General features: G+C 41.9%; 1 protein-coding gene across 3 annotated transcripts; it reads right to left on the reverse strand.

Annotated features, from left to right (window-relative positions):
* Positions 1 to 4,866: 4,866 nt before the first annotated feature.
* On the reverse strand, positions 4,867 to 27,302 carry CRX (cone-rod homeobox). Of its 3 annotated transcripts, none has more exons than XM_039369201.1 (5): positions 25,849 to 27,302; positions 19,797 to 19,854; positions 11,871 to 12,089; positions 8,549 to 8,700; positions 4,867 to 6,716 (listed from the first exon to the last, which is right to left on the reverse strand). In XM_039369201.1, exons 3-5 carry the CDS (start codon positions 11,965 to 11,967, stop codon positions 6,093 to 6,095), a joined length of 873 nt encoding a protein of 290 aa, XP_039225135.1. In that variant the 5' UTR covers positions 11,968 to 12,089; positions 19,797 to 19,854; positions 25,849 to 27,302; the 3' UTR covers positions 4,867 to 6,092. The 3 variants fall into 3 exon arrangements, with proteins under 3 accessions (XP_039225135.1, XP_039225134.1, XP_039225133.1); XM_039369200.1 differs by lacking the exon at positions 25,849 to 27,302 and adding an exon at positions 20,047 to 20,631; XM_039369199.1 differs by lacking the exon at positions 25,849 to 27,302 and having other exon boundaries at positions 19,797 to 20,016.
* Positions 27,303 to 27,725: the final 423 nt, after the last annotated feature.

The following is a 27,725-nucleotide window of genomic DNA, read 5'->3' on the forward strand; positions in this document are numbered from 1 at the left end:
TCTATTCTATTCTATTCTTATTCTATTCTTCATTCTTTCTATTCTATTCTATTCTATTCTTATTCTATTCTTCATTCCTTCTATTCTATTCTGTTCTATTCTATTCTATTCATTCCTTGTTATAAATATGTTATAAATAGACGTAAATATGTATGTAAATATATAAATACGTAAATAGTATAAAATGCAATATGTAAATGGTACAAAAGATCAATGACTAGGAAGATATATGGTATATGCTATAGTATGTATGGCAAAATAACACTGTGTTCAACCTGTTTTTAAATGTTTACTTAATAAAAATTAAAAAAAAAAACAGCAACCAGGAGAGAGTTGAATAAAAGTGGTCACTGTTTATTGACTAATGCCGTGTTTGGGCCAAGAGACCCTCCCTGTCTTCTAACCCGGGCTGATCCTTTTAATTCCAAACCCTGTGCTCTTTAATTAAAAAGGTTACCCCAGGGGACGGGTGTGCCGATCAGCAGATGCCACCGGGCAAAGAAAAGAACCAATTTGCCATTCTTAGCAGCTCCTCTAATCCCCTCTAATTCAGTTACCAATCTGGAGCGCCTTAAGAGGATTGGGGGCATTTGCTAAATTAGATAAGTAAAAATAACAAATGTCACCAAGTTGGAAGGCTCGGGATGGGCGGGGGGGGGCTGAATCTGGAGGGCAGGAGCTGTTTCTCGAAGGTGAGGGTGTCGCCCCCCAAAAAGTGGACGAAAACAGGTCGATGGAAAGCTCTCCATTTTTAGCTCTGAGAAAACAAATTGGTCTCTTCTTCCTTTTTGTTTTTAACAGAATGCAAATTGCTTGGCCTCCGGTGGGATTTAACCGTGGTCTGGAATAGGGACAGCCATCGGAAGGGGCTAAAATGGCAAAGTCAAGTTTTTGCAGGCTCCTTCTTCGGGTTTTTTTGGGGGGTGGGGGATTTGCTGTCTAACAGAAGCTCCTGGACTGGAAAGAAGCTGAAGAGAAGGCTAAGAATGAATTAGGACAGTGTTTCTCAACCTTGACCATTTTAAGGCATGTGGACTTCAACTCCCAGAATTCCACAGCCAGCAATGCTGGCTGTAGAATTCTGGGAGCTGAAGTCCACATGCCTTAAAATGGTCAAGGTTGAGAAACACTGAATTTAGGAGGACAGCTTCTTCACGAGGCCAACTCTGTTCTCTTGTCACTCCAGAGCCAGGGTGTACATGACAACTTTTAAGACTTGCGGGCATGTATGGTTGGCTGGGGGATTCTGGGAGTTGAAGTCCACAAGTCTTAAAAGTTGCCAGGTTTGGGCACCCTTGCTCCAGAGCACAGGATTATAGAAGGATGACCAAGATCTAAATGGCCAGCATCTGGATAGTTAGGAAAGTCTTGGGGGATCAGGATCTCAAGAGCTTCTCTTGGGTTTCATTCCTGGTTTTGATTGGATGGATGGATGGGTGTGTGGGTGGGTATTTTGGTGGATGACACCCACCCACTCCTTGTTCTATTCCTCCAACAAGTCAATTTGGGGTCAGATGATCAACAGCTTCCAAATGTGTGGATTTACTTCACGAGGAGCCCCATTTTCCTCAGCAGGATCTAGTCAAAATGGCAGACATCACAGCACAACTGAAAGTACTTGGCTGAAGTTAGAGAAGGGCCACCAGCACTCAAGGGGAAATTGGAACTTAGTTCGCTTGTGGCTACATAAGGATTCTCGGCTGAGTCCTCTCTTAATGCTACCTCAAAATCTTCAGACGTGCGAGATCCCATTAATGTAATCTTACAACAAAGTAGAACTAGTTCATCTGAGTGTGCTTCCTGTGTAGACGAACTCACTGGGCTGGCAGTGGTTGAGTTGAACTCTTAGGGGTGTTGCACGATGTAATCCATCAGAATCTAAACAAACCATGATCCGAATGATACAGGTTCCGTCAACACATCAACACACTTACTCCCGCCTTGGCACGTGTTGTGCCAAAAATATTAAGCTTGCAGGAGATTTGACCGAGGACACAGTTGTGATCGGTGATCAATCCAGGGCCAAAGAGAATCAATAGCTTTAATTGATGGAAGGCAAAAAGCACCTGGCCAGCTGTCACCCCACATTCAAGCTGCTTCTTGTTTTCAAAAGGGTCTCCATTCCTTGACCCCGAGCCACGTTGACCAACTGTTTATATCTCCTTCTGCAGGTTGAATGAAGTCCACTGATAACAGCTTGCATTGCTGACAGGAAAAATATTACACAATTTAAGTTGCTGTTTAAGGCACACCTGGCTGTTATTCTAAGGCAGTGGTTCTCAACCTGTGGGTCAGGACCCCATTTGGGGTCGAACGACCATTTCATGGGGGTCACCAAACAAGGCTGTCCGCCATTTTTTTCCCCTTTTCTTTGGCCACGCCCCTGGCACCTGGTGATGTATAAGTGGTTGGGGGTCACCACAACATGGGGAACTGTATTATGGGGTCGCGGCATTAGAAAGGTTGAGAACCACTGTCCTAAGGAATTGGCAACCTGTCTGTCCAGACCTGAATTGATTGTGATTTCCTGCCTTAAGTCCTGCATTTTATTAGATTTAAACTAGCTTGCAAAGCGTTGGTTGCAGACCAGATCAAATTCCACTACAGGCAAGTCCTTGACTTACAACCACAACTGGGGAGCAGAATCTCTGTGGGCTAAGCAAGACAGTTGTTAAGTGGGTCACACCCAATTTTTACCTTTCTCGTCACAGTTGTTCCGTGAATCACTGCAGTCGTTAAGCAAATCCAGTTTTCCCCCCTTGTCAGGATCCAGCTGGGAAGGTCACAAATAGTGATCACACGATCTGCTGGGATGCTGCAATTGTCAAAAATACACACCCGTTGCCGAGCGTGCCAATTTCGATCACGTGACTGGGAGGACACCGTGACGGTTGTTAAGTGTGAGGATCGATTGCAAAGTCACTTTTTTCAGCGCCGTTGTGAGTTTGAACGGTCACCAAACGAACGGCGGTAATTCGAAATGCAACTGTACTGGGGTTTTTTTTGATCATGTACTTATCCCAATTACAGAACCAATTGTTTTGACCCGGAATTAAAACGGCAACAACGCCCCACACACAAAACCATTCTTGCTTTGAATAGATTTCGATGCGTTGTTTTTTTTTAAACATTTTAATTTTTTGCTTTTTTTTTTAAATCCACCAACAATTTGATGTAATTGCACAGGAAACCGCTTGCCACAAACTAAGACAATAATAAATAGAGATCCATCCACAAAAATAATTTGAATGAAATGTTTCTCATCTACAGCCGAAGCACAGTTATTTCTTTTGTTAAAAAAATGACTAAGATAACTAAACTAAAAAAAAAAAAAAATCTAACACCAAGCATTTATTTTAAATTTGAGAGTCCAGTTCCTAAATGCATTGGAGAGAAGTAAAAATAATCATATTATATATTAAACACTTATCACTGTTTTTACCTGTACAGTTTAATAAAATACAGCTTGGATAAATGAAGCCTTATGTAGAAAATGTTCGGTTTCTCCATTTATTTAATTTCAGCTTGCTGTCCTCTTTGTCACTTTAGACCCCACATTAAAAAAATGACTAGCAAAAGAGGTTTCATTGCTGTTTAAAATTCATATGATGGCTATAAAATACAAAAAAAATTCCCTCCAGTTTAGTTGTGAATCAAAAATAATTTGATGGGATTGTTCTATAAAATGTGGACTCCTATTTTAATCAGCATTGGATTCAAATTGTATGAAATTAGCAAAATGTTCCACCTGCAGATGAAAACCACAATTAAAAAGATGGTTTGACAAGTTCACTGTTTGCTATCCCTTCCAGCGACTTATTTTAGATTTTTTTTAAATTTCTGATGGAACTTTTACTGGATTTTTTTTTTTAATAAAAATTTAGGAGGGGAAAAATCATCAAAGGTTTCCTACGTGAAAAGATGCTTTGACAAGCTGACAATTACTCTCCTTCCACAAACTTTTTTTAAGGGCGCACATGCTTATTTTAGATTTTTTTTTTTAATTTTTTGAGGAAGTCTTATTAGGTTTTTTTTCTTTGTTTTTTTTTTACAAAATTTGGGACAAGGGAAAAATCATCAAAGTGTTTCCTACTTAAGAAGACATTCTGACAAACTGACAATTATTCCTCCTTCCACCTTTTTTTTTTTAAAGAATGCCTCTCCTGTCTTTTTTTATCGTTTTTCAAAATTAATTTAGAACTTTTATTAGGTCTGTGGGTTGTTGTTTTTTGATAAAAATTGGGGAGAGCGTTTCCTACGTAAAAAGACGTTTTAACAAGCTGACAAATTACTCTCCTTCCATCAAAACTTTTTTCAAGGGTACACGTGCTGACTTACAATTTTAAAAAATGGATAGAACATTGATTAATTATTATTATTTTTTACAGAATGTGGAGAGGGGGAAGAATCATCAAAGTGAGATCCCTAACTAAACGTTAAGGCCAATGTTGCTGCCTTAATAAAAAGCCGAGAGATTCTGCATTGGTTTTTCATTCACGATTCAAAAGGGTTCTGCTTCAAGCCACTTAATTTTACCCCCCATCCACTCACCCACCCACCCACCCACCCACCCAAAAGGCTTTAAAAATTCCCATTAATCTCCGCAGGGACAAAATGTTAAGAGTTGACCTTGGAATTTCATTGGGTCTAGCATCCTGTTTGTCAAAGGGAATACTGAAATATTGAAATCTGGAGGCCACTCAAGTTTTTGAAAAGCATATCGTGCACTGGGTGGAGAAACAAAAATCTGCAGGCCTTCATACACCCATCTGATCTGTCCAGGTGATGACTTTAAGGTTGTATCTATCTAAATACCTAGGTCAGCTTTTCTGTTTTAGCCTCTCCAACTAAACCTATTTTTTTGGGGGGGGGGGGAAGACGTTGGGAAGACAGGAAAGCCACAGAGGCATCGCTGGAACTTTCTTACAGGTGTCCGAGAATGAATCTGATGGATTGATCCTGGGGTGTCATTCCTTTGCAGATTGAGATGGTCGATTAAACAAAAGATCATTTTAATTCCTTGATCAAGACAAGCGTCTTAGCTTTTCAGTGTAGTTGCTTGCACAAGGAAGAAACCAGCTAATAAAGGATGAAGGTTACAAAGACTTCATAATGGAGAAAAAGCACTATCAGATAGACTTCCAGGAGGAGACTAAGATGGATGCTGTTGACTACGCTGAAAGTAGCAGAGACTTTTGGACCAGACTCTGTTCCTGGGGGGGTCGCTGAGATCTGTGGCAGACCCTCAGAGACATCTCCATAGCTTGGGACTCTTGCTTTCAAGGGTGGGCTTTCTCCTCCTGTTCGAACGAGCTCGTGGGTCAAGGAGACACTTGGATCAGGTTCTCTGAAAGAGTGCTTAAGTAGGAACTCAACAACTGGCTCTTGTGTAAAACTCTACGTTGAGCTAATAAACATGGAAAAATCCTACCCCCTCCAAAAAAAATGCCAAAGGCCAACAGGAGCCTGGTCAACTCAAAAGTCCCCCTGAAGTTCTCTCAGAAGCTGCTCTTGCAGAAACTCAAGTGAGGACGAAGAGATGGTTTGACCCACCCTGGCGAGATGTCAACGCCTGCAAAATTGGTTTCTTCCTGCTCAGTGCTGGCTTCCTTGATGAGTCCGTCGGATACTTGTCACCTGGGTTGCTCACCCTAGTAGTGCTAAATTCCTGGAAGGTCCTGGCTGATCTTCACAGCGGCTGTTGACCCGAGTGGAATCCAGTCGTGCTGGGAGAAAAAGGTCCCTCTCCCCACGTTGGGCTTCATCTTTTCCAGAAATCTAAAGCGCCAGTTCAGCTGAGCTGGGGTGCTGAAGGGTTCAGAGCCCCAAGTCCCGATTGAAAGCAGTTTCGTGTCCCAGTCTAGGCTCTTAACTTCTCCAGTTCAACCTCTTGAGCTGTTGGCTTCCCCAAGCAAGGTCGCAAAAGCAAGCGGTGGCAGATGTTTAGATAGGCAGGACCGAAGGGAAAGGGAAGGACGAGAAGATCAAGCAAAGAGGCAGAATAAAATGGATGGGAGAGGGGTTGCCCTTCCCTGCCCCTCCCCGAGACAACGCCAAGGGTTTCCTGCCTGGTGGGTGCCCAGCCCCGCCATTCACAAGACCTGGAACTTCCAAGAGCTTTGATCTTTGTAATCCAAGCAATCGGCAGCATTGAAGTTGAGCTTCCAGGAGGCCGTGGGGTCTTTGTAGTCCAGGCAATCCACCGAGCTGAAGCTCATGCCTGCCCCGCTGTAGCCCTGGCTGGAGAGGGTAGCTGGGGACTGGCTCAGGTGGCCGCCCATGGTTGGGGTGGCCAGGGGGCTCAGCGCGGCACCAGGTGCGGAGAGCTGAGGGTGCATGGGGGACAGGTAGGAGCTGCAGTCAAGGCTACTGAAGTAGGAAGTCGAGCCGGCGTAGGTCTGGGTGTAACCCGGTGCCTGGGTGTAGGTCATGGGGAAGGCGGCCGACCGCTGCATGCAGGGGGTGGTGGAGGAGGCCAGGGGGTCTGGCAGCGGAGAGATGGAGGCCGGGCTCCAGATAGAGACGGTGGCGTTGGCGCTGGAGCTGGGGGCCACCGAGGTGCCGGTGGGCAGAGGGCTGTACTGCCCGTTGGCGCTGGTTTCGGAACTGGTCTCAGGGGCTGGAGAGCTTTTTTTCTTGGCTGGCCGGGCTTTGGCCTGTCCGCTGCTCTGCTGTTGCTGCTGGCGACATTTGGCCCGGCGGTTCTTGAACCAGACCTGGAAGAAAGGAGAGAGCAAGGTGTGCATGGCGGAACTGAAAAGAAGGATCAATGTTTCCCTCTGGGCGGAGGAGGCATTTAAGTGCGACTCAGGCAGATCAAGTCTGGACATGTTATTGGCTTGTCTTCCCTTCTTCTTTTTGCAAATAATTCAAAGTCGTGAACCTAATCAACAGACCTTCCTCCTCCTATTGTCCCCACAATAACAAGCTATTGGGGCAGGTTAGGCTGAGAGAGACTAGAACTCACCATCGTCTGACGATTGGCCCAAATTCACCCAACTGGCTTTCATGCCTAAAGCAGAACTAGAACTCACAGTTGCCTGGTGATTGGCCCAAATTCACCCAACTGGCTTTCATGCCTAAGGCAGAACTAGAACTCACAGTTGCCTGGTGATTGGCCCAAATTCACCCAGCTGGCTTTTATGCCTAAGGCAGGACTAGAACTCACAGTCACCTGGTGATTGGCCCAAATTCACCCAGCTGGCTTTTATGCCTAAGGCAGGACTAGAACTCACAGTTGCCTGGTGATTGGCCCAAAGTCATCCAGCTGGCTTTCCTGTCTAAGGTGGAACTAGAACTCCCCATCTGCCACATCCTAACCTGGTGCCTTAACCACTAGATCAAACTGCCTCTCGGGGGACAATCATGTCATGGGATAACAACAAGGGAGATCAGGAATCTATTTCTCTTGGCTGATCATCTTTCTTAAGACCCAAAGTATTCCACCTGTTTTCGCAATGAAAATATTGGGGCTTTGATTGCTACCTGCTACCATCTCATGGATCTACCATCTGCACGAATCTAGGAAGCAGTCCTGGGACTCCTCCATCTACAGCTTCTGTCTGTCTGTCTGTCTACCTACCTACCCACCTACCTATCTTATCTCTATCATCTCTTTCTCTGGAAACTAATCAAGGAGAGAACCAGTCTAGAACTAAGGAGAAATTTCCTGACAATGAGAACAATTCATCAGTGGAACGGCTCGCCTCCAGAAGTTGTGGGTGCTCCAACACTGGAGGTTTTGAAGAAGAGATTGGACAACCATTTGTCTGAAATAGTATAAGGTTTCCTGCTTGAGCAGGGGGTTGGACTAGAAGACCTCCAAGGTCCCTTCCAACTCTGCTGTTCTGTTATCTTGTTATCTATTCATCCATCCATCCATCCCTCTCTCCCTCTCTCCATCCATCCATCCCTCTCTCTATCTATCCATCCCTCTCTCTCTCCCTCTCTCCATCCATCCCTCCCTCCCTCTCTCTCTCTATCCATCCCTCTCTCCCTCTTTCCCCTCTCCATCCATCCATCCATCCATCCATCCATCCATCCATCCATCCATCACTCTCTATCTATCTATTCATTCCTCTCTCTCTCCCTCTCCATCCATCCATCCATCCCTCTCTATCTATCCATCCTTCTCTCTCCCTCTCTCCATCCATCCATCCATCCATCCATCCCTCTCTATCTATCCATCCCTCTCTCTCTCTCCATCCATCCATCCCTCTCTCTCTCTCTATCCCTCTCTCTCCCTCTCTCCCCTATCTATCTATCTATCTATCTATCTATCTATCTATCTATCTAATCTATCTATGCCTTTCTGTTCTATAAATGGAACCATTATGTTTCCAGACAGCCTCAATTTAACACTACGCTAAATTAATTAATTTTCTATGGATCTTGCCCCCATTCTTTCCCTTAGCTTTCAGCTCATCCCAATCGCTATCGCAGACAACTCTTTTGCGGGGCCGTCGCTGCACTTTGTTATACAGCCTTTCACCCACAGATTGGAAAGTGAGGATAACAAAAACAGGCCAACGCTTCGCAGAAAGCTCACCTGGACTCTGGACTCGGGCAGGTTGATCTTCAGGGCAACCTCTTCACGCATGAAGATGTCCGGGTAGCGGGTCTTGGCAAACAGGGCCTCCAAAATATCTAGCTGGGCCCGTGTGAAGGTTGTGCGCTCGCGTCTCTGCTTCCGTGGAGTTGCTGCAGGGGAAAAAAATGTGACGGAGTCAGGGAAGGAGCAAAATCCATGCTCTACCATCAGAACCAGGCTGGTTCTATCTCCATCTCTCTACACGTCCCACAAAACTCCTCTTCTTGTTGGCCTCCTTTTATCTCCTCAGCTTGGTCATTAATTTCCCTAAATAATACTGGTTAGTGCTTCATTGGCATCCTTGGTGCTCTCTGAGCTTGCTTGGTTTTTTTGCAGACTTTTCGTGACCCAACTAGGTAATGTCTTCAGTGCTATAAAAGAGTGAGGTTTATAAATATTATGCAACCCCGACTCCTTTCTAGCACTGATGATGTTATCTAGTTGGGTCATGAAATGTCTGCAAAAAACAACCAAGCTCAGAGAGTACCAAGGACCCCACAGTTGTCCTCCTCCTTCTCCTCCTCCTCCTCCTCCTCCATGCCACAAGCCCCACTCCTTTCTTGCACTGATGATGTTACCTAGCTCGGTAGTGAAACATCTGCAAGAAAACAACTTAGCTCAGAGAGCACCAAGGACCCCACAGTCTTCTCCTTCTCCCAACCCCCCCTCCCTTCTAGACTGATGATGTTACCTAATTGGATCATGAAATGTCTGCAAAAAACAACCAAGTTCAGAGAGCACCAAGGATCCTACAGTCTTCTCCTTCTCCCAAATCCCACTCCCTTCTAGCACTGAAGACGTTATCTAGTTGGGTCATGAGATGTCTGCAAGAAAACCTCCTAGCTCAGAGAGTGCCAAGGACTCCACAGTTCAGCCCTGACCTACAAATAGTCCCTTTTAGTTATTTCACCTGCTTGATGATTTAAAAGCAGATTAGACCAGCTTCTAAAAAGCAAAACTTTAGCCATGATGGTGGTAAGGGAGAGCCAGTTTCATGTAGGGTTAATGAAACACCAGGAAGCCATGGGTTCTAGGCCAGGGGCAGGCAACCTTGGCTCTTTTATGACTCGTGGACTTCAACTCCCAGAATTCCTGAGCCAGCAGGAATGGCAACCTCTCCCTTTCCCCTCAGTAGGGCTGGCTCAGGAATTCTGGGAGTTGAAGTCTACCAGTCATAAAAGAGCCAAGGTGGCCTACCTCTGCTCAAATGCCTGAATTTTGATCACGTGACTGTGAGGAAAAAATATTTAAACCAGGGGTCTTCAAACTTGGCCCTTTTATGACTGGTGGACTTCAACTCCCAGAATTCCTGAGCCAACACGGCTCAGGTTGGAAACCTCTCCCTTTCTCCTCAGCAAAAAAAGATGATTAAAGACTCCCAGGGCTATAGACAGGCTGAAATTTCTGCACAAAAAAATAAAATTAAGGCAACATGGGTCATCTAAGATCTTTACCGTTACCCTCTAAGTAGCAAATCTATACGCCATGCATATTAGTGACTATGGATTATATTAATGATCTTTATTACAGCAGGCTAGCTATCAATAATCAATAGTTGATTATTGGCAGTTTTTGTTCACTGGATGTAAAATATGAAGGGATGTTTTTTCTGCTGATTTTTGCTCGTTAATTTTTGCTTTTGATTTAGGAAAGCCAAGAGGGATTTTAAGCTGAAGTTAAAGACTTCAAGTCAACCTGTGTAGTTCCATTAATAAACTTTATTGGAAATATATAGTGAATTCCTCAGAGGAAGTGTGGGGAAAAAATTATTAAAGGGATGTTTGATTTTTAGAACAGTGAATACAATCATAAAAGCAAACTGCACAATGGAATAAAGAAATGTGGAGGGCAAATAATTTTAAACAGGATTATTTTTTTAAAAAAAATAAACAAACAGTTAAGCATAATTTAGCTGAAACAATCTCGGAATCTTTGTTCCCTTTTTCCTCACTGATTGTTATGGTTTAATTTACTTTAATGCTTCCTTCAAGTTTGCAATTGGTATAGTAAAAAGATAAACCAAAAAAAAAAAACCCCAACTCTTGTTTATTGCTTATTTAGCCTTAAATATTTAGCCCCTTTTAAATCCGCATTTCTTTTATGGAAGTAATGGCAAATTTTGAAAGATGGCTTTAAAATCCGGATTTGAAGGAACCACACTTTTAACATGGTCCTGAACTGTAAAAAAAAAAAAAAATCCCACCCGTTGCAGCCGTTTTTATTGCAACAAAAACATCCTGTGTTGCAGTATTATTCTGTGTCACAATTACATTCTGCCTTACGAACTGTTGTAAAATGCTTTAAAATGCAGATTTGAGGGAACCACACTTTTAACATGGTCCTGAACTGTAAAAAAAAAAAAAAAAATCCCACCCGTTGCGGCAGTTTTTATTACAACAAAAACATCCTGTTACAGTATTATTCTGTGTCACAAACGATTACATTCTGCTTTACGAACTGCTGTAAAGGTTTATATTCTGAATTATAAATTGCTTTATATATCGTTTTCTTTTCTTTTTTTCAAGCTAGAAATAGGTGTCTTTATGCCTAAAGAACTGAGAACCCCTTATAAACAAATAATTGTTGAAGTCCACACATCTTAAAATTGCCCAGTTTGCTTACTACTCTAAATATTGTCTCCCAATTTTATTTTATTTGCGCAGCTTCTAGTTCCTCACCAGACTTACTAAGTGAGAATCAGCCATTATCTCCTTCTTATAATATGGGGAGAGGGGAAGGTTTAAGCAGAACTGTAATTGTTCACCTAACATCCACAGAAAAGAAATGAACTAACCAATGAACAGATTACAGCCATAATACACATTATTGGAAACTCCAGTACAGCTAAAAGAGAAGCAGCTTGAGAACAGCTATTTTTATTCTAGCCATGTTCCAAGACAAGAAGGAAAACTCTTCTGCATGATTTTATTTAGGAAAAAAGGCGGGTCAGGCTTTCTAAACTGGAGAAAGAGAAATTTTAAATTTTATTTAAAAAAAGAAGAAAGCAAATTTCACCATCCCAAATTTGCGCGAATAGAGAAACGGGAGCTTTCTACTTTTCAAAAGTTATCCTTTATCCCTTCCCCAGAAATATTTTTGATTTTTGATTTCATATGAAATAAGCCCATGCAGGAGGTTTGAAGGAGGGGATTGTCTGTGAAAATTTACAGGATTTCCTTCCTTTTAAAAAAACTACATTGACTCTCAGTGTCCAGAACATGATAACTCATACAATACTGACAAACCAAACAAAACAAGAATTAAAAAAAAATCCACTTACTGGGGTATCCCACTGCTGAATGCAGTAAATCCATCCCGGGTCCAGCCAAAGTTAACCCATTGACTGCATAATGTGGTTGCTTGATGTAGGACATCATGCTCAGAAAAATGGTGTCCCCAAGTCTTCTCTGTGGCTTTGGAGTCAAGGGGACGCTCCTTCTGGTCTTCAGTGAGAAGATGGCTTTTGGACTTATCCTGGCCACTCAGCATCCAAGGGCAGCTGAAAAAAAAAAGACCCAGGGCAAATTGGTGGTCTCCTGCCCCAATGGGGCCAGTGGTGGACAACAGCCTGGCCAATGGAGAGCAGAAGACAAGAGAGAGAGAGTCTTCCACCCTTTCAAAAATGGTGGGATGGCTTGGAGAAGACAAGAGTGGGGGGGGGGTTTCTTTCTTTCTTGCACAATACAGCCAATGAGATGGGCCTTTTCAAAACTTGACTTTGGAGCCCCACCTTCCAAGCAGCATTTAAACACACAAACACACACACACCTACAGGCAAAGGCACCCAGTGTGAAGGAGGGGCCAACAGGGCTGGGGTTTTTTAGCAACTCAAAAGAGGAAGCTAATGGGTCCCCAGCAAAGCAATCACCTCCATTCTTTGTGAGTCTATTCTTACTTAAATGAGCAGGTTAAGTCAACTTATTAAATGTTATGGATGCCTCCCACCCCCACTTGGTTTTCATTTAACCCCCCCCCTCAAAAAAAAAAAAGCTGGTAGAAAGTCTACAGTACATGATTTTGCTCTTTCAAGGGGGAAAAAATTGGCACTTAAGACTTGGCAAATGAATTTGTTCACTCCCTCTTCTGGAAAAGTCCAGATTTTATTTTGTCCTGGAGTGATCTGAATTACAGAGTATCAGAGCTGGGGGAACCTTGGAGGTCTTCTAGTCCAACCCCCTGCTCAAGCAGGATACCCTATACCATTAGGGACAAAACTTATCCAATCTCTTCTTGAAAACCTCCTTAACTGTTAACTGATTTGAGTCTAGAGCAAAAGGCTTGCATGCATATGAAAATAAAGCAGGATAGTCCCCTTTTACAGTATGGGACTGAGTTTAATGCCTACCTTACAGGATTGTTCTCAGCCTGGCTGAGATGATAAACAGGCAGATAACTTGAAAATGCTGGTTGCATCCAAGCTAAATTCTCATCCTTGGTTGATGGGTATATAGATTTGAATCCATTGAAGGCTAAATTTGGAGTGGGGCTGTTTAAAACTCTGCCACTTATTGCTCAGACTAGGCTGAGTATACGCAGAGTGTTTTTCTCTTACAGTCTCTTAATAATGGCACCACCTGAGATCAGATCCCAAAGTGGCTTGGAAATTAAGATTCAGAACTCTTGGAGTTAATTTCTAAGCTATTCCTCAGTCCATCCTAGCGTCCAATTAAAACTCAACAAACAGCAAAGACATTGTAGAAATCTTGCTTAATAAATGAGTGTAAAGAACTAAGCCTAATTTTTAACACCAGCTTATTATAAGTCTTGCAAGACTCCTGCCATTTCCTGGTTATTTTTTTTCTGCTTTCAAAAAGTCACGGGGGAGGGGGGAGACAAGGAAAATAACAGACACATTTTTCTCCTCTTCCGTTTCCTTTTGGGATTAGGAAATATCAGACGTGATGTACAGGAGACCCTGCACCCTAATATCTCTCATTTTGCTTACTCAGTTAACAACCGTTTGGAAGAGGAGAGAGAGGTGTAAAAATCAGCTTGCTTGCAATAAGATGAAGATCACGTAAAACAAAATCATCCTAATTATCATGCAATTTTTCTGCCTTGCAGTCAGAAGGGATGGATTGTGTGTCGGGAGGGGGGGAGAAATCCTGCAAGTGAGTCACCAAAAGATTTGGAGAGAATAAACCAGTCATCAGAGTGTTAGAGTTTAAAATCAGGAAACCAGAATTATCTTAGTAAAAAAAAAAAAAATGAGTTCAAGCTGTTAAGATGGGGTGGTCCAAAAATATAGGCTAGCCAAAAATAGACATAAAGGAAAACTTCTGTCATCTAACAGTTTCCATATTGGTTCTGTCTGTCTGTCCAGCTAGCTGTCTTCTACTGATCATCTATCCATCTTCCATCCACTCATCCATCCATCTCTCTATCATCTATCTATCTATCTATCTATCTATCTATCTATCTATCTATCTATCTATCCACTCATCCATCTCTCTCTCTATCATCTATCTATCTATCTATCTATCTATCTATCTATCTATCTATCTATCTATCCATCCACTCATCCATCCATCTCTCTATCATCTATCTATCCATCCATCCACTCATCCATCCATCTCTCTCTATCATCTATCTATCTATCTATCTATCTATCTATCTATCTATCTATCTATTTATCTATCATCTTTTACTTATTATCTATCCATCCTCCATCCACTCATTCATGTACTCATTTATCCATCAATCCACCTCTATATCTCTATCATCATATCTATCTGTCTGTCTGTCTATCTGTCTATCTATCTATCTATCTATCTATCTATCTATCTATCTATCTATCATCTATCCTATCTCTCTCTATCTATCCTCATGTTTTCTGCTCTTCAGTTTTCTGTTTTTTCTTTCTCTTTTTCCTTTTGTTTTTAATTCAGTGTGAACACAAGTGGAGCAGGAAGAGAGAAGCTTAAGAGGATGAATCTCCTCAGTGGAAATTGAAGGGAAGGCTGTGAACTTCAGCCTTTCGTGGCTCTAAATGTTTTCTGGATCAGGCTTGCAAATCTACCTCTGCAGCTCCAGAGGAATCAAACAAAAGGATCTGGGGGGGGGGATCACGCAAGGCTGAATTTTATAAACAACCCCAGTTTCTCTCCTACATCACTGCAAACTCTTCTTTCCTCTCCATTTCCATCTCCCCAATTCATCCTGGAAAGAATTTACACGTCTGTTCAATTTACTCCTCTTTTTTTCCCCCTCTCCTCTTTTGTTGAATGGCTGCTGCTTCCCCCCACCACCACCACCTTCCCTTCTCTGCCTGACCCACCCCTGCCTTGGGTCTTCACCTTGTGAGGTGTCCCACAAAGACCCACCCCGTAGTCTCTCTCCCTTTGGACAGAGCAAATAAACACAACAGCCTTACAGTTTCTCCAAGCTTGGGCTGAAAAACTGTGCGGGTTTCCAACCGCTTTCTTTCAATTAACAGCTCGGATTGGGCTGATCAGCCCCAGAAGGAAAAAGGTGGCCCAGCAAAGTGGTAGACTGACATTTAACTGCTTTTTGACACCTTCCACCCCTGGCTTGGTGGGGAGGCAAACTTGGGGGAGGAAGAAGACAAATCAGCTTTTCTGGCTCTGTTTCTCTGTCTAAAAAGAACTTTGCGGAAGTTTCAACATCTTTCTTTCTTTCTTTCTCTTTCTTTTTTTCTTTTAAAAAAAGATTTTTGCATAAGGGACATTTGAGTGCCTTTATTCTCTTCAGTTAAGATTGGGGGGAAAGGAGGTGGCTTTTAACAGACAGCTGACAGTCACTTTGTGAAGAGGACTTTACAAAACTTCAACTAAGTTTTTTTCTCCCTAATTATTACATCGTAAGCCGCCCAAAGACTTTGTAAATTGAATGAAGATGTTATACATCTCTTTATTTGTACCCCATCTTTTATTATTTTTTTTACAAATAACTCCAGGTGGCGAACATATCCAGCACGCCTTCCGCCTCCTATTCTCCTCACAACAACAACCTTGTGAGGTGGGTTGGGCTGGGAGGGAAAGACTGTCCCAGCTAACTTTCATGGCTAAGGCAGGACTGGAACTCACAATCTCCTGCTTTCTAACCTGGTGCTTTTAATCGCTAGACCAAATTGGCTCTCTTAAAAATAAGAAATTTCTTTCTTTCTTTCTTTCTTTCTTTCTTTCTTTCTTTCTTTCTTTCTTTCTTTCTTTCTTTCTCTTTCTTTCTTTAATGTCAAATTGGCTCTCTTAAAAATAAATTTATCTTTTTATTTAATGTATGGTGTCTACAGAGGTCTTGCATGATATATAAATTTAGTTTAAATAAAGTGGTATAGGGTTTCCTGCCTGAGCAGGGGGTTAGACTAGATGACCTCCAAGATCCCTTCCAACTTTTATTATTATTATTATTATTATTATTATTATTATTATTATTATTATTATTATTATTATTATTTACATCTACATCTATACTGGTATGTATGATGTGGACAATACAATATAGGAGATAAAATATTAATTCAAGATAAAACCCTACTAAAATCACCATGATATGGAGCCATAGAGTTGCAATAGGATGGATGTTATAATTTGATGTCACGGGAAACTATCCACTATTCTAACTGCGTCTGGTGTGGCTGTGATGAGATGAATAGGGAATATGTAGCTATCAAAGTGTGAATGGTGTGGGATGCAAGCTTTGAACTGCTCCAGATCGGTAATAAGAAATGTTAAGAATAACTAGCTCTCCAAGAGTCTTAAACCACCCATTACCTGGTTAGTACAGCCTGATAAAGTAGGCTAAACTGCTGTGGGTTCCTTGATGAGAAAGCCAGCTGTTGTCTTAATGCATTGTGTGAACCAAAGGATCATTTCCTTGACCCACAACAGGGCTTATCTGTCAGTTATGTAAATACGGCCACCTGGTTAACCTGGATTTAAGATTCAAGATTTCCTGTAAACTCAAGTTGGTTAACCTGATTGGAGGTTGAGGAAGTCCCTCGTTAAGGACTTGACTTCATCATGAGCTCATTATGGACCATGGAAGTGTGTATACCCACACACACAAACACACACACCTTGCCTTGGCTGTAACCTCCTAATCAACAGGCAGCGACTGGAATAAATGGTTTGTAAACCATAGTTATCAATTGCATTATCCCTGCCTGGGTGTTTATCACTCTGTCCATTCAGGTTAGGGGTCTTGTGATAATCAAATCAAAAACACCTATGTTGGTTTTTATCGTTCTATTTTAGCTTTTTTGGCCCTTCAAGAAAAACAAAAGGAAATTCATTTACATGTTTATTCAGTTCTTGAAAGCGCTTACGATAAGGAGGCTGGTGTAAGGTTTGTAAACAGTAAAATATTCTTTCTATAATGAAGCTGTTCGCACCTGATAACAGACATCACCTGGATCCTTTTGAGGGATGTTTACACAGAAGTAAGTCCCAAAGAATTTATTGAAGAGGATTTCAGATTTATTCATGGTATTAGGAAATCTAACAAGGTTTTTTTTAAAATCTTTCTTTTAGAATCCTTTTCTGGTCATTGAAAAAGAATCCCCATTTCTCAATCTGGGTAAATCAATCAATCAATCTATCATCTATCTACCTATCTATCTGTCTGTCTGTCTGTCTGTCTGTCTGTCTATCTATCATCTATCTATCTATTTCTAAAATTTGGATTGCTAGCAAAGAATTAAAGGAGAACTGGAATAGCTATTTTGAACTTTTTAGTTCTTATCAACCATCTATCTTATCTATCTATCTATCTATCTATCTATCTATCTATCTATCTATCTATCTATCTACTTACCTACCTACCTACCTATCCATCCTATCCATACCTACCTATCCTATCCATCCTAATCTATTTGCCACCCATCTCACAACTCTGAAAATTAAGTAGTGTTTCCTTAATCTAGTTATGTATTCAGCCATTTTCTGAGTTTACACATTGCACTGAATTTGTTTACCTATAATCACCCTGGATAAAATGGGCAGCCAACAAATTTTAGAAATAAATAACATAAATATAAGCTCACCAAAAGGGCTTGATTTGCCCAGCATCCTAAACCATTAAAAAACTAACCTGGGTTTATTGTAAGCAAGTTTAGTTTTTCTTTCCCCCCCCCCTGTATTTATATCTGGCCTTTATTATTTTTACAAATAACTCAAGGCGGTGAACACATATAGTATACCTTCCCCTTTTTCTTTCCTCCCCAAAAAACAGCCCAGTGAGGTGGGTTGGGCTAAGAGGAAGGGATTGGCCCAAAGTCACCCAGCTGGCTTTCATGATTAAGGTGGAACTAGAACTCACAGCCTCTGGTGATTGGCCCAAAGTCACCAGTCAGTTTTTGTGGCTAAGGTGGGATTTGAACTCATAGTCTCCCACTTTCTACCCTGGTGCCATAACTACTGGCTTTATATATTTAATTTTATTGATTGAGTTCTGTCTTTTGCAATATATATAACCAGGGCAATTATTTCCTTTTATCTTCCTCCTTACTATGATTGTTTTATTATTGCATGTTGCTTTGTGCTTTTATTTAAAATGGGTGAGCAAAATATCCTTGATTTTAAAAAGGTGGGAATTCTTTTCAGTGGGAATGTAGAGTTATTTACTTTATATGAGGGAGGCAGTTGAAAAGAAAGCTGTCAAATATCCATTCAAATATATCCATGAGGAGAGACTGAAATATACCAGATTCTTAATCTAAGGAACTGAAGATTTGGAGGCTTAGCAAAATAGGCAGATGTTGTTTTGCCCTAGATATTTTTCTGTTTTAAAGGGATGTCATCTCTTTCCAGTGTCCTGGATTATAGGTTTATAAAGTGGGGGAAGGATGCAGGCACAATCCTTTAAAAGCAAATAAAAACCTTGACTTTTTCTTTTGTGATATGTTGCTTTCTGGGCAAATCTAAGCACAATAATCTCACTTTAGAGATAGGATGCGTCTATTAATCCAAAATAAAATCAGCAACGATTCTTTCCCTTTTAACAGCAATCGAAAATAATTAAACCATGTTAAATGTATTTATATTCCGTGGAAAATTTGGAATTAAAAGATGATCTATATTAGTGTGTTTGGAATAAGCACAGAAACTGGGAACACAACTGACAGCACCCTTCAAAGTAGAAAATTAAGGCTGCTATTTTTAATTTTGGGAGAAAAACTGCAGTCCGTTTTGTCGGTATAACCTTGGCTACAATAGCACCACCTGATTTAAACTCTGCAATTATTAAAAATATGTTTTAGAGAAGACAGGCATAGGGATGAGTGAACCAAGTTGCATCTGTTAATTTTAAGTCATCTAAAATAGGCGTCAAAGCAAATTTCTGGACAATAAAGGAAATCTTGAGCCTAAGAAATGTTACATTTTTTTTTCTCTACTTCAGCCTTCATTCTGTTACTCCAAATGAAGAAGGGTTGATTTCTTTAAATGAAACTGTGTAATAATCTTGAAGAATGAAATTATGACTTTTATTCGTTTCCCGAGACCTATGTGGAGACATCCAGATGGACCCTGGAAAATATTTCATTTATTTTCCCTCGAAGGATACGAAAGCATTCTTTAAGGGATCAAATATTTTCCAATTCCTTTAGTTAGAAATCATAATCATAAACATTAACCAATAGGAATTGCCCACTGTCTCTTCCTTTACTGGAGAGGATGCAGCTGGAAAAAAAGTCTCCAGTAACTTTGACTTTCAAGATACTTCTCAGAAGCAGACTAAGATAACCTCGTTAAATTATACAGAATTTTCCCCTGTGTTCCTTCCACATAATTAATTCATTTTGCCCTTTTCCAAAGCCCTGTCAACCTCTCTCCAATAACAAAACCTGCTTGCACAGCTTCATGACAAAAATATTGGTTATGATCAAACATTTCTGTGGTGGGCCCCCAAAATATGTAAAATTATTCTATTACAGTATCACGGTTCCTAAGTTTGCAAGTTGCCAAGAATTCTTAGCGGGGCAGAAGAAGAAAGCAAAATTGGACAGAAGATTGGAAAGTCATTGTAAGTTTCTAGGCTGGATCGCAAATAATGAACAGATTTTTATGTCTGTGGCGTCCTCCTAAATCTACCCAAAACATACTTCTTGCTTCTTCTCTGCAAGGATGGAGACAGTCCTTACCATCCACTGGGCTCCTGAAACTGACATTAATGTTCTGGAGTCCCGTTCCACAAACATACACACCCAATGGCTTTTGAGTTTCATAAAAAAAAAAATGGTTCTTACCTTCTCTCGGTGGCTGCTCCGATACGTAGGTGCCCAGACTAGGGACAACCGAGAGCTTCTGCAAGAAAACATAGCAAAGGTTTGGTTTGGGGATGAGTCCAACTGCAAAACCCAAGGCAGCTGTTTCCTGACCCCATGAAAGCAAAGAAAATAACCCCAGCTAGAAAGAGCAAAATGTGTTAAAAGGATAACCGTAGAAATACAGTGGGAGATCACTCCCTATAATCTGTAATAAAAAGAGAAGCTTAACCTGAATTGAAAGAGATTTAGAGCTGGGAAGAGATTGTGTAGATTGGGACTCCTCCGAGCCTTTAGATGGGAAGGTTTGGGATTTTCTCCTCTTAAGCCCTAGAGAAAAGCTGGGTGTGGTGGTGGTGGCAACGACGGCGGCAGAGAACTGGGGATGGTGGGTGATGGTGGTGGCCACAGCGGTCCCCCGTGGGGGAGGGTGTGCTCAGCAACAATTTGGTGCGCACATTGTCCAGAGTTCATTCTAAGAGCTGCTCCAGAGACCTCACATGATTGGTATTAGAGCTACGCTCCGAAGATTAATAAGTAGAAAGATCGTTCTTTGCAGGTTGATAAAGACGCTGGGGTTTCCGCTGTTGGGGTAGGATCAGCCGCCCCTGAGCCATTAGGCGGGTGGATGACATTGTGGGGGAGGATAAACACATTTGGGGGTTCATCAGGGGTTGTCCTACACATCAGAGAAGTGCCCCACGCAGTTGGCTCACTGGAGGTTAGCAGATAACAGAGTTAGAAGGGACCTTGGAGGTCTTCTAGTCCAGCCTCCTGCTGAAGCAGGAGACCCCATATCATTGGTTGTCCAATCTCTTCTTAAAAGCCCCCAGTGATGGAGCATCCACAACTTCTGGAGGCAAGTTGTTCCACTGGTTAATTGTTCTCACTGTCAGGAAGTTCCTCCTTAGTTCCAGGTTGCTTCTCTCCTTGATGAGTTCTCATCCTTTGCTTCTTGTCCTGCCTTCAGATGCTTTGGAGGATAGCTTGACTCCCTCTTCTTTGGGGCAGCCCCTTAGTTACTGCTTTCACGTCACCCCTAAAGACCCTGAGGTTGTTTGGGTTATGTACTCAAGTTGGCTTCAGCTTTGATTCTTCTCCAATTCTTCTATTCCACACACACACACACACACCAATATTTGCATCTGGGAAACAGCCATGGGTGTCCTGATTCTTGGACAGCTGTTTAGACCCTGGATTAGACCCTTTTACACCAAGTTCCCTCCTACCAAAAATCAAGAGTCTGGTACCACCTTTGGAGATTCACACATCTTCTTTGAAAGCTTCATTAGATGCTACTCTACAAGGTCCTCTTGATATTTAGCTATCAGAGGCCGACACAGTTCTCTAGACTGTTTTTCAACCTGGTCCTTTTAAGACAGTGTTTCTCAACCTTGAGAATTTTAAGACATGTGGACTTCAATTCCCAGAATCCCACAGCCAGCAATGCTGGCTGTGGAATTCTGGAGTTGAAGTCCACATGCCTTAAAATTGTCAAGGTTGGGAAACACTGTTTTAAGAGGAGTGGGCTGGGAAACACACTGGCCAGGATTTCTGGGAGTTGGAGTCTATCCATCTTAAAAGGGCCAAGTTGAAAACCCCTCTAGAGAACTAATGTTGGTCTCTGTTAGTTAAAAAGCAGGAGGACTCTCGTAGAGTAGCATGTAACTCTGCTTTTTAAGGTCCCAACCATCTACTTGTTCTTCTAGTTGAGAGAAGTTTTAGCAATGAAGAGAAGTGGCCAGGATAAAAGTGGGCAGGGGTTGACATCTGTGCAAAAGAAGGATGCCACAATCCGTGGACTTTATCTTCTCTCTCGCTCTGTTTATTGTGATCATCCCAGTTAGGTTTTTACCGCTCTAGAGTACAACGAAGAGCTCCTGTTCCATTTCCCCCCATCTAGGGAAGACAAAATAATACAAAATTTTGGTACTTACAAGTTCATATACCCTGGGGAACGTGTAACTACCCAAAACAGGAGAGGTTTCTACAAGACATGCCTTTGGAACTGGGTGTAAATTCATCTCAACCAGCATTGTAACTCCACAAGGTTGAACAGGTCAATGCAGATCAAGTATCAGGCTGAAAGGTTTGATTATTCTGTGTCTTGTGTATTTCTCACACAAACTGTTAATGCCCATAAATCTTAAATTGGCATAAGTAAAGAATAAAAAAATGTTCCTTTTTATTTCCCAGGCATCACGAAAATGGCCACCTGTCTTTTATTTAGTGAAAATATACCCAGGAATGTCCTAAAGAGTTGATAATATATTTTGCATAGCTAAGAATCCTATTTTGCCAGCCCTTGTCCTGTGACAGACTGTACTTGGGTGCACTTTTATTGCTAGAAAAATAGCCAGGATTATAATATTTTAATATATTTAATATGATATTTGCCTTTATTCATGAGAATTACAGTAGCCCAATCAAGTCCAAACAAAGCCATTTTCTTTTCTTTTTTTCTTTGCAAAGAGGTATCTTCATTAAACTTTATTTGGCTCCCTGACTATAAATGCTGCACCCTTTAAGTCAGCGGAGGAATCTTTAAACCAGTCAGCAGGTAAAATGGAAAAAGAAGATGCACATTTAAGTGGAGATTTAGTTTCTTGGTTCATAATGCTTCCAAGGACAATGAGCAGGCGGGGGGGGGGGAAATGTTTTACATAAAAACATTAAATGTTCATTTGCCTTCTCTCCGGCTTCTTAAAATGTAAAAAAACAGCATGGGCTGATGCCACCGGCAGTAAAATAAAATCTTCTTTCTTTTAGGGAGCTGTTGCACCCTAAATGCTTTCTTGGACATTTTTCCTTGCTAAGCTTCTTAGCTGAGTAATTTCAGGGCAAGGATCCGAGAGCAAAAATTACACGCTCATTAATAGCCTGCTGCAAATGTCCTTAATCTCCTTTTTTCTGCTGTCCCAGATGCCCCTTAGTTCTTTTTTTTTTTTTTTTTTTCCCCCAGCAGCATGGATGAGGGCTACGTGGAGATGCAGAGCAAATGTGAAATGCAGGGGACACAGGGAAAAAAAGAGAGAGAGAGACAGCAGGATTGACTTGTTTGGCTAAGGCTACGCTGCTTCTGCTTCAACGTTATTTTTGGAACTGCTAAACTACGGTGGGTTCCTGAGGTTATTTGTTGTTATTTACTTTATTTTATTTAGATACTGCCTTCATTTTTATTTTGTAAGCAACTCAAGGTGGCAAACGTATCTAACACTCCTTCGTCCTCTGATTTCCCCCGCAACAACTCTGTGAGATGGGTTGAGAGAAGGATAGTCACCCAGTCGGTTTCTGTGCTTAAAGTGGAACTAGAAATCGCAGTCTCCTAGTGATTGGACCAAAGTCACCCAGCCGCCTTTCATGCATAAGCAGGACTAGAACTCACCATCTCCTGGTGATTGGACCAAAGTCACCCAGTCAGCTTTCATGCCTAAGGCAAAACTAGAACTCACCATCTTGGTGATTGGCCCAAAATCACCCAGTCAGCTTTCATGCCTAAGGCAGGACTAGAACTCAGTCTCCCAGCGATTGGCCCACAATCACCCAGCCAGCTTTCATGTCTAAAGTGGAACTAGAACTCATGGTCTCCTGGTTTCTAGCCTGATATCTTCACCACTAGACCAAACTAGCTCTAGATCAGTGGTTCTCAACCTGTGGGTCGGGACCCCATTTGGGTCGAACGACCATTTCACGGGGGTCGCCAAACAAGGCTGTCCGCCATTTTTTCCTCCTTTTCTTTGTCCACGCCCCTGGCATCCAGTGATGTATAAGTGGTTGGGGGTCACCACAACATGGGGAACTGTATTATGGGGTCGCGGCATTAGAAAGGTTGAGAACCGCTGCTCTAGATTATGCCTAGATATGTTGTCTGAACCCAGTCGATGATTGGGTGAGGTAAATTTAGATCATGTTAGCATGATGTAGTTATGAGGTAAAAATACTGACAGATATTAAAGGTTTTGGAGCAGAATCCTGGAATCTGGAACCCTCCATCTTTGCCTCAGACTAACACCAATTGCTTTAGTGATGAATGGGGCTAGAAACTAGAGTTTAGCAAGAGTTGGTCTAGATCAACATTTCTCAACCTTGATACCTTGAAGATGTGTGGACTTCAACTCCCAGAATTCCCCAGCTGGCGTGGTTTAAGTCATGTTGCTATGCTGGCCGGGGAATTCTGGGAGTTGAAGTCCACATATCTTCAAGCTACCAAGATTGACTGAGCTGGCTGCAAACATTGATGGAGTTAGCAGAGATGGCTAAATTGATTGGCTTTGATCAAAGTAAAAAAAAAAAATATTACAAATTACTTTTGTTTCTGCTTGGAAACCGCTTCTGGACTTTGTGCTTGAGATGGGGGAAAAAAATGAAACTTTGATTTTGAGTTTTAACAATTACATAGGTTTTGGCTAGTTTATGCTATTATATAAAAGTAAAAAGTTGAGGTTTGGTGTTATCTTATTTTATTGCACCAAATAAGTCAATGCCTTTCTCCCCCCCCCTGCCTACTTTTCCTACATTTCCCCTCCCCTTCTCCCTCCCTTATTTTTCTAATATTTTCTTTGGTAATTTTGTATGTTATATTATAAGCTAATAGAAAAAGAGATAAACAGTGATCTACATGATCCATACAATCCTTTCCAATCCAGCCTATGATTCTACCCTCTAAATCAGTGGTTCTCAACCTGTGGGTCGGGACCCCATTTGGGGTCGAACGACCATTTCACGGGGGTCACCAAACAAGGCTGTCCGCCATTTTTCCCCCCTTTTCTTTGGCCACGCCCCTGGCACCCGGTGATGTATAAGTGGTTGGGGGTCACCACAACATGAGGAACTGTATTATGGGGTCATGGCATTAGAAAGGTTGAGAATCACTGCTCTAAATAGCTACAGATTCATCCTCCTTTGCAGGTAATTGCTTAGCAGGGAGAACCAAAACATTTTTTTAAGCAGAAACACAGTTTCAGCTCTACATATTTGTGTCTGTTCTGAGTCACCTCCACACTATTTTCACATTTTGTATCACAACTGTTTTGGAAAAGGGATCCTCTGGCCTTCCAGCATGATCAGACAAAAAAAATCTCCTTGCACAAAGAATTTCTAAAACAGATCAGTTGCTCAGCTGGAAAAGAATGCAGATGTTTTAAACAAGACACAAAATACCACTCCGCTTATCTCCGCTTATACCGAGCAATGTGGAAGGCTGCTGGAGATGTTACCTGGCAAATCTTTTCTTCTTCTTTTTTAAATCAAGAGTTTTTCCTTGGGATATAAGAGAAGTAAATTAAACTAAACCCACCAGGTAACTGCATAATTAGATCCTAGCCCTTCCTTCCTAGTGAAGGGAGATTGCAAGGCGAGCTGAGGACCAGCAAAAAAAAACCCCACCACATTTGCATTTAAAAGCAACATATCAACCCAATATCCAAGGGCAGAAGATAGCCTGGGAGGGGGGGCAAATACTTCACACTAAGCAAGGTTGCAAATGACTTTACATTTGCTGAGACCTAAGTAGAATTTCAGAGGACCCCTGAAAATATTTGCACAGTCCCCAGGAGAAACACAGCAGTTATTTTATTATCTGCGGTTGCAGACAAAAATAAAAATAAATCAACATTGTTTTTCCTTGTTATACTGCTGCTTTATCCATTTAACCCCTTGATTTCAAACAGCAAATTAACCTTTTTTTTCCCTTTCTTTCTTTATCAATCCTTTACGGACTTTCTCCGAGACAAACCCATTTCACACAACCCCAATATATCAGCTGGGGTGCAGCAGGAATTTTTTTTTAAAAAAAATAAAAATAAATGGCCCTTCGAACCCCGGCAGGCCACCCTTTTAATTAAGCTTGATAAAGCCGACCCAAGCTGCATTACAACTGTAAAGACTTTAAGTCATTAGATATAATTTTATCAAGAAGGCTAAACCCTTCTAAAGCTGGATAAGTTGCAAATAATCACGTATCTCCTGTTAGGAGAGCGTGGAAAAAGAAAGAAATAAGGTTGGAAAAGTTAGTACAGAGACTTGGGTGTCTCACCTGAGCGTTGCAAGGCGGAAACCTTGGTGGGGACGAGGAGAGAAAGGGGTATAGAGGAAAGAAACCAGGGAATAAAAAAATTGGATGTGAAGAATTGGGTACCATGCCAATGCCTTAAGGAAGGGAGGCGGTGATGTCAACTGTCACGGTCTATATTTTACCCACTAATCCAGGATGGGGAGGGGGCCACATGGTCAAGGCAACTTTAGCCAAGATGTCCACCATGCTGGCAGTGAGTCATTAATCCACTTTTCCGAACGTCCATTGCAATTAGGTTGATCGCCTCCCATAGAGACTCCAGCGTGGCGGGACCTTAGTAGGCCATGTGAGCAGGTCCAGATGCCCAGGAGAGAATGGAGAAGATGAACGAGGCCTTAAAGGAACACGGGAATGGATGCTTTGGAAGAACCATAACCTGGGCAGAAGATTGGATGGAAGTCCTGTCCCTGACAATTTGATTTCTACAACATCTGCAGATCTTTCTTAGCAGGCCATGTGAGCTGGTCCAGGTGTCCAGGAGAGAATGGAGAAGATGTTAAAGGAACATGGGAATGGATGCTTTGGAAGAACCATAACCTGGGCAGAAGATTGGATGGAAGTCCCATCCCTGAGAATTTGATTTCTACAACATCTGCAGATCTTTCTTAGCAGGCCATGTGAGCTGGTCCAGGTGTCCAGGAGAGAATGGAGAAGATGAATGAGGCCTTAAACTTAAAGGAACACAGGAATGGATTCTTTAGAAGAACCATAACCTGGGCAGAAGATTGGATGGAAGTTCAGAATAACAGAATTGGAAGGGACCTAGGTGGTCTTCTAGTCCAACCCCCTGCTCAACCCTCTACCATTTCAGACACATGGCTGTCCAGTCTTTTCTTAAATAACCCCCAGAGAAGGAGCGCCAATGACTTCTGGAATCCCATTCCTGAGAATGTAATTTCTACAACATCTGCAGATCTTTCTCCCAGATGTTCTGCAAAAGTCCACGTTTCAGCACCATCTGTCTTTTTGGCTCCTTCCAAGATGTCGAATCTTTCCTCTTAATCAGGACACTCTTTTTTTCTATCCACCCTTTGTAAAATCACTTTTTTCTTTTTTTTCATTTGGTCTTTCTAGAGCAACGTTTGTCAATCTTGGCATCTTTGGAGAGGCCTGGAGTTCAACTCCTAGAATTCTCCAGCCTGCATGCCTCCACACATCAGCTGAAGAGTGAAAAAAAAAATCTCTCCAATGTGCCATTGCCACCCAGTCACCTTTCATGACTTAGGCAGAACTAGAACTCACCGACTCCTGGCGATAGACCCAAAGTCACCCAGTCACCTTTCATGACTTAGGCAGAACTAGAACTCACCATCGCCTAGTGACCGGCTCAAAGTCATCCTATTGACTTTCATGCCTCAGGCAGAACTAGATCTCACCGCCTCTAGCCAGGTGCTTTAACCACTAGACCAAACAGGATCTTTTTCACCTTTTCCCTTTTTTTCCCCCCACTGGAATCCTGCAGGCAACTTAGGCTAAATGTTCTTAAAAAGTGGCAGGGAAACAAGTATTCTGCAAAAACCGTAATCCTGGAAGCTGCGAAGCGATGCGCTTTGGAGAAAAAAAACGAATTTTCCAGCCGGACACAATACAGAGGTCAATCTCCGTGAGCGGGTGTGAAGGGGAGGGTTGCGAAATATCGGACAGGGTGGGTGGGAGAGTTGCATTGGACAAAGATGGCCTGTGATTTATTTATTTTTTTAAAAAGACATCAGGGCAAGGAAGTGTTGACCCCCCCTACACACACACACACACGAGTGGGAGGGGAAAAATAAATAAATTAAGGAGTCCAAAGGAAATAAAAATGGTCCTTATAATCCGCTGCCCGAGGAATCCACGTG

The sequence above is a fragment of the Crotalus tigris genome, unplaced genomic scaffold (genome assembly GCF_016545835.1).
Source record: "Crotalus tigris isolate CLP2741 ecotype Arizona unplaced genomic scaffold, ASM1654583v1 scf7180000020990.9691751010:1144802, whole genome shotgun sequence".
In the NCBI taxonomy this organism is placed as follows: domain Eukaryota; kingdom Metazoa; phylum Chordata; class Lepidosauria; order Squamata; family Viperidae; genus Crotalus; species Crotalus tigris.